Genomic DNA, 14,369 nt, shown 5'->3' on the forward strand with positions numbered 1-14,369 from the left:
AGAGAGAGCTTAGGTGCTTCACTCCAGGAAGTCGGTGGTTTCAACGGCGCTCCGGTGTAGCTAAAAGAAGATAGGGGGAAAGACTATTAGTGGGGAGAAGAATGAAGTAAAAAGGGAAAAGAAGGACAGAAAGAAAGAGGGTGGAAGAAGGAAAGGGGTGCATGTGCCCTGCACGTGCGAACATTTAAGTTCAGTGCATGTGTCGGGCACGTGCGTGCAAAATTTTTTTGTGTGTGGATGTTACACCTATAATTCAGTGAATATGTGTAAAAAGCATCATGCTGTTAGATCTATTAGGTAAACTTAATTAAATATCTGTGTTAAATTAACTATACTAGAGTAATTACAAAGTATGAGCATTTTGATGCAATCGCTAAAGGGCAAAATTGGAACAAAAAGAGAAAGAAAAAAAATCTGATTTACAAGAGAAAACTAAAAATAGTGAAAATGTACTGTATATTGTTTTGTTTTTTTTTTTGAAAATCACCAAAAATTTTAAAAAGGAAATACGAACCCAAAAGTTTAGGCGCGAAAAACTGGCGAATCCTTTCCACCCGCTAAGCTTCTCCAAAAGTCTTTCCCTCCATTCCATTTTCGTTCTCGTTTCCTATTCAAAGCTTTCAAGATCTTCCATCAGAAAAGCAGAAACCCCCTAACCCTTGCCCTCCGATCATTACGCTCGAAGAGGAGGAGATCATGGAGATCTTTGAGGACGACGATGCCCTTCCCCTCTTCCCTGAGGAGGCCGCCTCTCCTGTCCCCGAGCGGAGGCTGAAGCGCTTGAAGAAGGCATCGGAAGCTAGGGTTCCAGATCCACTGCCAACTGAAACCCTGGACCCCGATCCATCGTCAACTGCAATTCTAGGTCCCGATCCGTCCACTTCCTCTTCGCCAGCCTCCGTCTCTGTTCCTGATGTGTCGTCTGACGCGGAAGATGTAGCTGAATCGTTAGGCGGATCGGAGAGCACTGGAAAGGGGATGGGCTTCGATGACGGGCTCGATCCTTTGTTTGCGGTGCCACGAGAGATGGGGAGCGAAAGAGAGGAGGAGCGAGATGCTTGTGGGACGGAGCATTTTGATTCAACTGGAGAGAGTGAAGGTATTGGCATCGGGGGTTTGATTGAAGAGCTGAGGAGGGAAAAATCTGCAAAGAAGCGGCTTTCTTTGGACGAGGAAGCAGAAGAGATCACGGAGATGAAAAAGAAGAAGAAGTCACGGAATAAGTCTGATGACATGAATGATGGCGAACCAATAGAATCTGCTCGAGAGAAGAAAAGGGTAGAAAAGGTTACTGTTTTGTTAATTTTTCTCCCATGCTTAACTTTTAGAGCTGTGTAGGTGATTGAATTTTCTTTTTCATTATTTGCTTTTGTGTCCTGCTGAACAGGAAAGGAAGGATTATCTGGATCAAATCCATGCCGAATCCCAGAGACTTTTGAGGGGTATATTAGCTCATGTTTGTTTGCTAATTATGTATTAGAAGTTATGGAAGATAAAATATTTCTCCTTACATTTTCTGTTTGATTTGATATCAGAGACTAGAGATGCTTCATTTAAACCTGTGCCTCCTGTTCAGAAGCCAATCTCATCAGTCCTGGGGAAAATCAGGCTCAGGAAATTGGAGTTAATGCAAAAGTGAGTCATTTTACTGAAATATCCTATCAATTTTGAGGAATTCTCTTTCTTGGTGAAGTGTCTGCATGCTGCGTCCAACAATTTAAGGGCATTTGTTTTAATTATAAAGATACAATGCTGGTTGCAGATCTAGTGCGAGTTCCCATACTGATTCATTTGGCGAGGCTGATTATTCAGTGGGCGAGATTTCTCAAGTCCCTAATCCATCTGGGTCTCAGAAAGTGAGAGGAGATGAAATCCATGAAAAAGTGGTTAGTTCTCAGTGTTCCTGAATAAGACTTTATAGCAGTGAGAAAACTGTCCTAAAATCCAATTTTTAAAGGAAATCATGTCTGCCAACTGGTTTTATGGTTTCAGGATGAAGGTGCTTTTTCTGCTGATGTTAGGACCTGTGGGAATTGCTTGGATCAATGTGGAAGTGTTGTTGAAAATGAGGTTAGCAAGCTCTTCTATTTAAAACCTAGTTGGCATGTTTCTGGAAATATGTTGATGATATGCATAGTCTTGTAACACGGAGCTGCTGTAAAGAAGACTTTACATAAGGATTTATTTCCACTGATGGACAATTTTCTGCTTTCTTGTCATCTGCTATCCAAAATATAATATATATTTTGGTGTATCACTCCACTCCTTGAATATGTTTGTTAATGCCTTCTTTTGGAGCATGACTTCTTATGTTAACCTAGTAAGAAATTGCGTAAGCTGATTTGCACACCCTTAACAGTATTATTGGATATTTCATACAGTCATTTTCTTTATTATGCTTGTTCCTCAAGGAAGTTGAAATTAATAGTTTTAGATCACTGCAGGAAAATTTTACATGAAAGATACTGTTTTTCTAGCATTTGTCATTGATGAAATTCTTGATGGTTCTGTCTGCTAGGAATTTAATATCACTGATAAAAATTGTTAGAATTTAGGACTTCATATATTACTTACTAGTTAGTGAAACTAATTGAGACTGCTTTTGCATATAAAGGGTCAAACTTTAAAGACTTGCATATGAAAGAGATTTTTAGAGAGAGTCATAAGGATAATGGTTTTGATGGAAGTTGATGAGAAAAATATGACATCATCATTATTTATGTAATAATGGTTAAATACTTGACTAATTATTATCTATCATGTGCAATATAAAAAGAACTATTTAATTTTATGGAACAATATGCATCTTCATGACTAAGATAATTCTGTAGGATGGTAACATTGTTGTAAATGCTGTCTTGCTATCCAAACAGCTAAATATATATAGTAGAACTTACCACAGAAGATGAATATCAGAGATGAGACTATTGAGGTTAGTACTAAGAGTGCTCAAGACAATAAGAGGAGTCACTTTGTTATGCCAACTATAGCTTAATTGCACGGTGACAGAAGACTGTCGTGGATGGTATTGGCATGTGAAACGAAGGTGTAGAAGGCTCCAGTATGCTGGAGGACCCAAAGTTAGCCTAAAAGTGTAAAGCTAGTAGAGATCATGTCTACATATAAATATTTTCTAGATGCCAACATTTTTTGGCTAAATCCATGTTATGTTGAAAAAAAATGTGGTTTTGGTTAGGAGTGCCAATCAGGTTAGTTACACAAATAACAGGTTATTCAAATTATAAATGGGTTTATTCAAATTATAAGCTAGTTATTTGAGTTATAAATGAGTTATTTGGGTCATAATCAAGCTATCATGCCATAAATGAGTTGGGTCATAAATGGGTTAAGGAAATAAACACTAACACAACCCGTTTGATAGTTGGGTTAGGTGGGTCGACCTATTTATGATCTGAACCTAACAATGTTGAACTTAGACCCCTTTAAAACCTTAGGCCTTGTTCACATCTAGAATAGAGAAGGATAGTTTAAGTAGTATGTATATTATTTTATCTATAAGTTAATATTTAATTTGATAAAATAGTAGTTTATTAATAGTATATTTTTAATATTATTAGTACATATAAAAATTATTTAACAAAAATATAATTTAGAAAAATTTATTAAAATATTATATTATTAAGAATTTTATAATATTTATATTGAATATTTAAGTATATAAAATTAAAATAATATTTAATAATAATATTAATGTGTAATGCAATGTTAGAGAAATAAATATGCAATGCAATACAATGTTAGGAAATAGATATGTAATGTAATGCAATGTTAGAGAGATAGATAGGCAATGCAATGTTATGAAGATAAATATGCAATGCAATATAATTTGAATATAGTTTAATTTTATAAAATAATAGGTATTAATATTTCTCTTTTTTTTATATTTAATCTTACATATTTTATAGTCAAAAGTAATATTTTAAATATTATTGTATTTTATAACATTTTAAATATTATTACATTTGTAGTTGAAAATAATAAAATTTTATTTTAGATGGAACATGTATTTTAAATAATCTTTCCAAAATGACATTTTTAATATTAAAATATTTACACTTTCATATATTTTATTTTAGCTTAAAACATGAGATTACTAATAATACTACATTATTTTTTCCAAAATTTCTTATGAAGTTATCGTTTTAAAAAAATAAAGATTTAATTAAGTTAATAATAGTTTAAATAGTAAATACATTATTTTATCTATGGATTAATATTATTAATTTGATAAAATATTAGTTTATTAGTATTATATTTTTGATGTTATTGGTGAATATAAAAATTATTTTAACATCAATATAATTTAGAAAAAACTTATTATATTAATTAAATTTTATAATTAAAGAATTTAATTGTATTTATATTTATATTTACGTATGTAAACTTAAGATAATTATAAAAATTAGGGCTGTTAAGCTTTACGAGCGGCTCGGGTTTTGGCTCGGGCTTGGCTCAGGCTTGGCTCGGCTCGATCAGAGCTGAGCCATCGAATTTGGTTCAAAAATAATATTGATCTAAAGCTGAAGTCGGCTTGTTCATTCCCAGCTCTAGAAGCTCGAAGTTATATATATATATATCTATTCGACAAGCTAAGAGGACAACCCTCTTAAATGCCTAGCCCCTACTTGCCTAGCCCCTACTTGCCTAGCCTAAGAGTTTGCATTTCATTCCCAATGCACCATCGCCTTTGGAATAGCGGGATCCAGCATCATATCCTCCGCCACCATACCCTCCTCCCCCTTCTCGTAGCTGCTTCTTTCTTTAAAGTCCAATCCGTCTGGCAATAGAAAACATCCATCGGGATTGACTGCCCTGCTTTCTTCTACCTCCTTGTCACAGCCTTCGTTGTATCCGCCTTCGCTATACCCATCGCTATAGCCATCGCCTCCACCTTCTAAAAGTTATTCTACACCTTCTAAGCTTAAATGCATCTTATGAATCACTAAGACACCCATATGATATACCTTCTGCTATGAAAAATATGCTTAACATATCATTGACTAAGCAGTTGATAACATCCCTAATAGAGATGAACACCAGAAAAAATTAAAAGTTATTCTGATTATGAACGTTGTTAGCTTTTCCTATTGGTAAGGCATTATTAATATATTATGCTTTTTCCAAAGAAGAATGAAATTTCTCTCATCAAAGTTCCAACAACAACAACAACAAAGCCTTTAGTTCCAACTATTTGAGTTCACTTATTTTGTTCTCCATTATCTCTAGTTAATGCATTAGTTTGTCTCAAAGACTCAAAGTTCATCATAATCAAGTATTGGCTGATCAATGAAGATAAAGAAGTTTTTCTTTCTTTGCATGGTGATTTTATTAATTCAGAGAACTTACCAGTTACCACATAAAGTTAACTTAACCAACAAATATGTTTGAGTTACATCTGCAGCAAGTTGCACATTCTTTGTTCTTACAGTAGGAATTCAGTGTACAACATCACATTCCTTTAAGGCAAGGTTCTAATACTATAGCAGAAGATGCATTTTACATTCAAGATTTATCAACATTGTCTAGTGTTTTCATTTGATTGTCACTCTAATTCTGTCGTATATGATATTTCTTTGTAATATTTTCTACTGTGCAGGATCCTTCTAGTAATTCCCAGGGTAGTGATGAGAATAATCTGATTAAGAATAGTTCTTGCAATACAATAGATGAAGCGCTAAGTCCACCCGTTCCCCCTTCAAGCCCAAAACTTGATCTTGCTGATGTGTAAGTGTTGAATTGTTCTTGTTCTTTTCTTGTTTCATTTTCTAAGAAGTAACTACATATGAAGATACTAATCAATGAAAACTGAAAGATCATATTGGGCTGCATAGCTAGTTATGTGTGTTTGCGTAATGAGATAAAATATCAAATCTTCTCGCATATCTAACTGCCATATCAGGGCTGTGATTAAGTTTCTGCATGCTAGAATAGTTAATAATATTATATTTTCCAAGATGTGCAACAGCTTCATATGCATTATTTCCTGTGGCTTCATTTATGTAGGTTCATGTTACATTATTATTGGTTTCTTGTAATGCTACATAATATTATTTCATGTTTATTCTTATTAGTTATTGAATATGCTGTATTATGTTCGGTCTGAAATCCTATACTTTTCTTCTCCTTACTATGGTATTTATTTCAGATCATCATCAGAAGATAATGATAAGGAAAACATTGATCCTTATGCTCGGAAAGCTGTCAGCATGGATCCATATCCAGAAGGTGGTCCTGTCAAAGCTTTTGTAGATGATGAGGCTGAGGAAGAGGATGATAGTGATCATGATCTTATGAGGTTCCAAGAAAATGAAGAAGATGATGAAAGTGAAGAAAATGAAGAACTCAATGATATGATTGCAACTGGATTTGAAGAGGGTTCAGTAGATTGTGAGAAGCGTAATGAGCTTCATCAAAAGTGGCTTGAGCAACAAGATGCAGCTGAAACAGAGAATGTACTTCAGAGACTTAAATGTGGCCAAAAGCCAAAAGATCCTATAATTGAAGATGAAGAGGATAATGAAGGCTCTGGTGAAGATTTTGAAGACGAAACATCATATGATTTATCCCCAAGAAATACTATCCGACAAAACACAATAAAGGCAAAGCAAATGATAGCACAAATGTTCACTGACAATTGCGATATTTATGTGCCCTCTGATGATGAAGAGGCAGAAAAGACCCTAGTACGCCAGCGTCTATCCGTACAGAAAGTAAGGATTGATTTGATTGATTGAAGCTTTTCAAATTTGTTGGATTGAATTGATTAACTAAAATTATCCATAGTTCCCAGCTTTGGCCGATCCTGATCCTGCAGCAACTGCTGGTGGCTGCAGCAAGTCTGCTGCAGCAGTTGATAACAGTTAGCCTACAGCAGTTGCCTGCTGTCAGCTACTATTCACAGCAGTCGAGGGAAAGAGGAAGAGAGAGTCAAGGAGAGAGAGTGTGTGTGTGTGAGGGAGAGAGAGAGGGAAATACAAAAAGAAAGAGAGTGAGGGAGAGAGTGGGATAGCTCGGATTAATAGTTAAAGGGACAGAAAAAAAAATAGAGGAAGATAAATTTTTTACTTTTTAGACTTTATATGTGAGTAATTATTATTTCTTATTTTTTTATAATTTTTTCTAATTTTTTAGAAATTTCTCAACATTTTTAAATAATATTTAAAATTTTATTTAATTAAAATAGTTTGATTTGATACAGGCGGCCGATATGGTCGATATGTGTCGTTTTTTCGGACGGCTGATCCTGATCTCAATACCGATTTTTGGAACCTTGAAATTATCTATACAAATTTCATATTCTATTAATATGAAATTTGAATGTCATGTTTTAAAATTTTGTTTGATTAATTGAATTTCATATTCAGGAGGACTCGTCATTTATATCTCCATTAGATGATGAGCATTCAAGAGAAGTTTTTGGACTTATAAAGAAGCTTAATATTGCTCCTCAACCTAAGAAGCGGGGAAAAGTCACAACTTGTAAAAAAGCATTCCTCTATTTTTTTTAGTTTGCAAGTTCTAGTGTTGATGTACTTTAGCCCTCATTTTTCTCTTTTATCTTGTCAGCTAATTTTGAGATGCTAATGATGGGAGGGAACAGCAATAATACAAAGGTTAATTTACTGGACACTTCTCTCGTCTTACACTTAAGATAATGCTTTGTTATGAACATGTGAAGATCCATGAATATTAGCAGCTTTTCTTTTCTTTTTTTTTTAAAAATGCGCATGCTAATATGCTACAACTAAAATGTGCTGCTACTTCTTTTGTTTGAACATCAACATGATGTGTTTTCTTTTCTGGCAGTGTTTTCATGTTCTCATTGTTTTATTTCCAGTTTGTTGAAAAAATAGAACATAGGCAGCATTTTTGGCACCATTTGCATATTCCATTTTAAGATCTCTGAAGATAAGCCGTACACGAAGTGAGATGTTCAGTAAGAAAAATGTTGTAAAATATTTTTTCCCACTAGCACAAGTTTGCAACTGAAAGGGAATTAATTACGAGAAACCAAGACAAGTGCAACCCAGCATGTAGAAATACATTGAAATTGTCTATTTTTGTTTAGTATTTGCAACATAGAGACATAAAAGATGCCATGCTTCGAATAATTGTTATCTGTAGCCTTGTTAATTCATATGGGTTATGATTCTTTTATACTTTGTTGGCTTTTCCTGGATTATCTGATTCTTCTTGAGCACTCCTGTTTCTCTCTTAGAATGTTTCTTTTTCTTCTTTTTCTAGATTATAGGTTATATAATCTGCAATTTCGTATATATATAAAGTATGCAGTTTCACTAACCTTACAGTAGACTGGTTAACAGTTGGAAATATCAATTATTTTGCAGTCATCTTTCATTGGGCGAACAAGTAATTCACTAGCATCCTCCCACAAATCGGTGACTTCTAGAACATTCATTTTTGGTCGTGATGACAGCAATAGCAAGAGCGCTATTTCATCTTCTGACAACCTCTCAGATATGGTAAAGATTTCTTTATTGAAGTTTGGATTGAATGCTTTCTAGTTGGCAGTAAAAGTTTTTTTTAATCAAATTTTCTCCTTCCAACCAGATAACCTATCAAAATGATAAGTTTTTAACCTTTTTCAAGTTTCTACAATCCTAATTTTTAGTGCAAAGGAATATACTATAATTGGAATTTGGAAGTAGTATAGCTTATTAAGAAATCATAAATAACAAATTAGCAATTTTTCTCCTAAAGTAGAATTACCCTAATGTTGTTGAGGAAAAGTTGAGAGATTGGAAGTTTGCAGTGATGTAACTAAAAGGACCAGGAGGCTAAGCTTTATTATTTCAATATGTTGAAGTCCCACTTGCTTTCTTCTTACCTGTGGCATTTATATGCATTGGGTGATGCAGGTGCTTTTAGGTAGAAACTCTAGTATTCTGTACTTCTAATCTTGACAGGCATAGGACAGAAATAAACCAGATTTCTGGAGCATACCTAGCAAATACTGGAGGCTTGACTGAAAATATTTTACTTTTAGACGTGTATTATTGTTTTCTGTATTAACTTATCCTAATCATGGAGACGTGTGAAGATTGTTTTGCTTTGGTAGTTTTAACTTATAGGCATTTATAATTAGCAGAGTCTAGCCATCTTATTTTCTTTTAGTTGGAAGGCTCAAGACTAGGCACAAGACCTAGAATCATAGATTTTCTTAAAACATTTGGAAGTCCATTAACACTGTTAGAAAAATTGTGATCCTCATCCTCATCATCATCCTAGCATTTTTTTTTTGGCAAGAGTATCTGTAAAGCAAGGCCACATATCGAGAGGATTGAATTGCTTTTTAGCAAAATTTATTAAAAAACCCCTAACCATTGCTTTTATTATCATTTACACCCTATCATATCTTTACTGTATGGATATTTATCATTTGACTCTTGTATTTTATTTAAAATTTCTTAAAAACACTTTGTCATTAATTTTCTTAGTGTCTAGTTATCATATATATGAGTTAAAGTAACTATAAATGCATAAGAACCTTAGCACTCTTGACTAACCTTGAATAAGTTTCTAGGTTAAGGTGATACAAGTGGAGAACAAGATTATAAAGTCAAATGAAGGGTATCTTAAGTATTTAATTATTTATTTTTCAAAAGTAATAGAATATTCTCTATTTTGTTTAGCTGCTGTTAGAGTGTTTTTTGAGGCATTAATAACAAAATGTAGTGTTGAAATGATAAATATTTATATTGTAGGATATGAATGATAATAAAAGCAAAAGGTGGGTTGTTCTAAATATATTTCCATAGGTTTTATTTGGCTGCCAACAGCCAATTTGATATCAACCCTCTATAAATTAGTATCAGATTCTTGCCAAAGGAAAATTAGACAATTGAGGCAATTGACAGAGAAGCTACAATGATAGTTAGATACAGGAAATTGCCCTTGTGATTGTAGTTTAGGCTCATGCAATCTAAGAAAATCCTCTAAAATGTTTTTCAGATAAATAATTCTGATGAGGGAGAGATGATAACTTTTCTTGAAAAGATAGATATAGATCTTATGTTAGATTTCAAATAGATGCAATCAAACAACAGGATATCTGCCTATTAATTTAGTATGTTCTTGAGAAAGTAATCTATTGGAGAATAAATCTGTCCTGAACTGTTCTTGAGGAGACCTCAATGCTTGAGTATCTTGGTCTTGAATATTTTATTTATAAACTTTTTGTAGAATTAAGGAAAGCGATGATAATAATTTAGTCTGAAGTGGTGAAGTTGAATAAAAAAGAGTTCATTTCCGGTTTAAGATTATTGTAGTAATATTGGAAATGTCGGCTAACATCATTGGTTTTGGGCAGTGACGTAACTAGAGGTGCTACATGATTCACTTCTAAGCTATACAATTGTCATTGTAGGTAGGTGGTTCAGTAAGCATGGTTCCAAGGTAAGGAAGCCAAAACATTCTGTGACAAAACATAGTTTTGAAACAATTTACAATTTATCACTACTAGGCTATCAAACGAATGTTGTAGTCTCATTTTGTTGTTGGATAATCCCTGAAGTAAGTGAGCCAAAAAGGAAGCAAGTTCTGCTACTTGTTATGCAAAAGAAAAAGAAGACAAATTTGATGAAGGAAAAATAATGTTTTAGCATGTTTATTTTCTCCATACTTCATACAGTGGATTTAAACATATATTCTTGTCCATAGGAAGACCCATAATTCAGTTGGATCATTGTTCTATATCAACGTAGTCTTGAGTTCAAATCTCGAGCATAAACTAGTGGCATTTAATTTCTATTTTCCATCATGTATTCTTCTGTTGCAGAGGGTCGTATACCCTATTATCTTTTATTGCATGCAGTATATAAGGGTCGTACATGAGAGAATATCACAAATGATATTATGTATACATTATTGGTCTAATACCTAATAGTTTATGCTTTGGGGTCAACTTGTTTAGTTTATGCTTTGTGGTCAACTTGTTTTCTAACAAAGGCACTGAATGATCTCAAATCAGATTGACTCACTTGTTTGCCAATGAACCAAGGATTTGTGTCTATTATTGTAGATCTTGGTGAGGCACCCAATTTTAACTTTTGATACACCAACATTATATATATATGTGTGTGTGTGTGATCTAGGTCATAAACTTTTACACTAATTTTAACCATTGAGTACATGAGATTCGTAAAGTTCCATCCCTAGGAGGAAAAAGTTGAAAGCAATTTTCATCCCTCCACCTTAGGATTAGTGTTTTACAATACTAAGACACAATCAAACGCTCAAAACGTGTTAATACATTTTTTTTGGGATGTGATAGATCTTTCTTTTGAATCCTATCCTAGCCTTTCCCATCTGACCAAATTGGTTTATACTGGTCTAATTTCTATTGATCCTCTGATCTAAGGCTTGCCTTAATTTTCATTATCTTTTTGGATTGTGGCTAATTCAAACTTTAATAGATCTGATTATTCCCTTGGATCACCCATGAAGTAAATATGCCGGTATATAAAGTGCAACATGCATGAAACTATTGTGAAAGTTATTACCATAGATTATTGGATACAGTTTTATTGCTCAATCCAAATGATAAGTTGATGTAATGCAGTCTGTTCTTATATTACAGCATCAAAATTTTGAAGCTTATTTACTGTCATTATATCAAATATACAACAGTTTTACTCTAATATCTTGTTTGGTATCTTTTGAGAATCTACATTGTCATTATTTTCTCTGTACCATGCGGAGGCACATTTTCTTCTTTTTAAGAATGATTTCAATCTGCAGGTCCAGATGGACAACAATCAACCTAGGCAGGCATCATCATCGAACTTCACTAGCTCTCATTTAAAATCTGCTCCATCCAGAACAAAATCTCAGGAAGATGTGATTTCTGGTTCCTCGCTATTCGAGATTTTGCGTCAGTCATCTGTCAGTTTTGACAGAAAAATAGAGTATAAAAGTGGAAGTAGCAGTCATCTAATTAGAGAAACTCAAACTGCCAACCAATTTTCAGCATTTAAATTGGGAAGGAAAATTTCCAAGGTGGAAGAAAGAGACTGATGCATAGCAACTGGAAAAGCACGAAAGTAGCTTTGTCAATATCGCCAGTGAATAAATTATTGATTGTGTTAGTGAATGCATAATCTTCAAGTATCTAAGACGTGATCAGGAGAGGACTTGCAGGTTTCTCAATTCAGACGATGTTTTAGGGTTCAACGGACTGCAATATTATTTATATGGCCGTGAAGAGTGCCAAAGCAAGTTATTCAATTAGATCATACATGGCAAAGCTGAGACAGATAAATAGAATATACTGAACTGACTGGCTGTGCTGTTCTGGAATTACTAGTTTGAAATTGTAGTTTGATACCTTCAGTAAGAATAAGTACTTTATGGCCTCTGAGGATTAGACAATTTGAATGTTTGTTTAATGAAATTACATCTGTAATGGACGAACAAGTTATTCCCCATGGACTCTGAAGGTCAGTATATCATGGAAGTCTTATCACAGTAACAACTGACAGAACTTTGCATAATGGATACGTGGAAGGTGCAACTTATTTCAGAAATTTCTACTCAAACTTGTCCAAACTCCGTAGTCTCAGAAAATGACCATGATTATGTATTAGGTTGATTCAAGATCTGTAATATTTGAAAAGTGTCTCCAAGTCTAAATATGTGCTTCCTCAAATGTGTTTGTTCAATGTGATGTTCTCTTTCCTATCAGCCATTCTTCATTCTTGATAAATTACGGTATTACATACTTCCTACATTGTAATACAAAACATTGTTGCCCTATGTACTGTACATTTGATCTTTCAACAGGTACTTATTTGATTTGTGCAAATTCTACTACTCCAATGTAGATCATTGTTGAAAATAGTTTTATCATGTAAAAAGGCTTGATCCTCAACCCTATTTAATAGTTGTGATTGGATTCGGTTAAGCACCAGTCAGTGCACTGATGGGAGTTTTATTTGTAAAAGCAATTCTCTGTAGCCTTGTAGTAGGACCCTTGGGGTGATTTTACCTATAATCGTAGTCCTCTTATTATGAGTCTAGTCTAAAAGACTATTATTTGATTAACGTTGTTTTTTTAGTTAAATGTTAAGTTATTTGAATTTATTCTGTTTCAGTTATTTCCAGTCAATTGTATGTTTCAAATCCAACATAATTACTAGGTTTTTTTTTAAAAAATTTTTTAATAGAAAGATGGTCTATAAATCAATATCATTGATGTAGGACATAATATCGATGGCATCCAGTTCATTAGATAAGAGGTCGGAAGACCTTTGGTGAATAGTATGTTGGGCCAGGAAATGAGCGTGGAACTTGTTAAGCTAGTTAGTAAGCCCTAGTTTAATCTAAGGTTCATAGAGCAGCTGTTTACAATCATGTACAATGTGATGTATTACCTAGTTGAGGTTAGCATCATGACTGTTGATCTAGTTGATTGCTAACTGACTGTTGCGGACCAACCATATCTCATCCTTTGGATGGAGCTTTGAAAGCTTTGTCAAGCCTAACAGAATGGCCTGTGCCTCACCAAATAAGGGGCTTGGGCAATGATCGATGAAGATAGATTTAGCTAGCGGGGTGGAGAGGGAGGTATGCTAAATGACATGCCTATACCACCAAGGAGTGCGGTATTCCATGTAGCATTAACCTATCCTGCTCCACTAGCCACCATGATGGTCTCGTTCAGTAGCAGTTGATAAGCTATTGGCTGGGGTTACAATGGAGCTTTGTCCAGAATTTTAGGTGTAGCTTGCTAGTGTGGAAGGCTACAACCTGAGTGAACGAGCAATGAAGGAGGAGTTGGTCTATAGTCTCGGTATTAATCGAGCATATTTGTTACAAGTCAAAAATGGAATGACATGTATGTAAGAAAATTATAGTATTTTAATGAGAGGAAGCCACGAAAGTCATAGATCTAAAGGCTTTGGTTTCAAGTAATTCCAAGGTCACAATAAAAAGATAAAACTAAAAATTAGATAGATTGGTAATTATCCGATGTTGCAGCAATTATCAAAGGGTAGCGGATGGACAAGAGCGGTGGTAAATGGTCATAAGGTAGGGGCTCACAGAGATGATAGTGGCTATAGGTTTGAAGATAGAATTAGGGTTCTAAGTTAGATCTACTCCTAAGAAAATAAATGGCTATGATTAATTTATTTTTACTTCTAAATTATATTATTTTTACTTCAAAGATAAACTCAAGACTAAAATAATTTCTTAATACTTAGATGCTTGGATGATTAAACAAAGAAGCTTAGCCCCTCTATATATAGAGGTCGGGTACAATGAGTTATACTCGAACTAGCCCTAAAGGCTTATATGACGCGAACTAGGACTTGCCTTAGAGGCTTACA

At 34.1% G+C, this 14,369-nt stretch overlaps 1 protein-coding gene across 2 annotated transcripts; it reads left to right on the top strand.

Annotated features, from left to right (window-relative positions):
- Positions 1 to 564: 564 nt before the first annotated feature.
- Positions 565 to 12,834, top strand: LOC140759217 (uncharacterized). 2 transcript variants are annotated; one of them, XM_073095716.1, is made up of 11 exons: positions 565 to 1,287; positions 1,388 to 1,442; positions 1,536 to 1,635; positions 1,763 to 1,886; positions 1,993 to 2,070; positions 5,618 to 5,745; positions 6,167 to 6,731; positions 7,386 to 7,500; positions 7,588 to 7,634; positions 8,370 to 8,504; positions 11,782 to 12,834. In XM_073095716.1, the coding sequence occupies exons 1-11, from the start codon at positions 697 to 699 to the stop codon at positions 12,055 to 12,057; spliced, it is 2,214 nt and encodes a 737-aa protein (XP_072951817.1). In that variant the 5' UTR covers positions 565 to 696; the 3' UTR covers positions 12,058 to 12,834. The 2 variants fall into 2 exon arrangements, with proteins under 2 accessions (XP_072951817.1, XP_072951818.1); XM_073095717.1 differs by having other exon boundaries at positions 565 to 1,278.
- The last annotated feature ends 1,535 nt before the right edge of the window (positions 12,835 to 14,369 follow it).

Source organism: Typha angustifolia, chromosome 4, assembly GCF_048772165.1.
Source record: "Typha angustifolia cultivar Huaian chromosome 4, ASM4877216v1, whole genome shotgun sequence".
In the NCBI taxonomy this organism is placed as follows: domain Eukaryota; kingdom Viridiplantae; phylum Streptophyta; class Magnoliopsida; order Poales; family Typhaceae; genus Typha; species Typha angustifolia.

What these genes read in the sequence shown, in the direction of transcription:
- LOC140759217 (XM_073095716.1), top strand. Translation starts at nt 697, where the DNA reads ATGGAGATCTTTGAGGACGACGATGCCCTTCCCCTCTTCCCTGAGGAG. An exon ending in GAAGTGTTGTTGAAAATGAG is followed by an intron (nt 2,071 to 5,617) that starts GTTAGCAAGCTC and finishes TCTACTGTGCAG; the next exon opens with GATCCTTCTAGTAATTCCCA. An exon ending in AAACTTGATCTTGCTGATGT is followed by an intron (nt 5,746 to 6,166) that starts GTAAGTGTTGAA and finishes TATTTATTTCAG; the next exon opens with ATCATCATCAGAAGATAATG.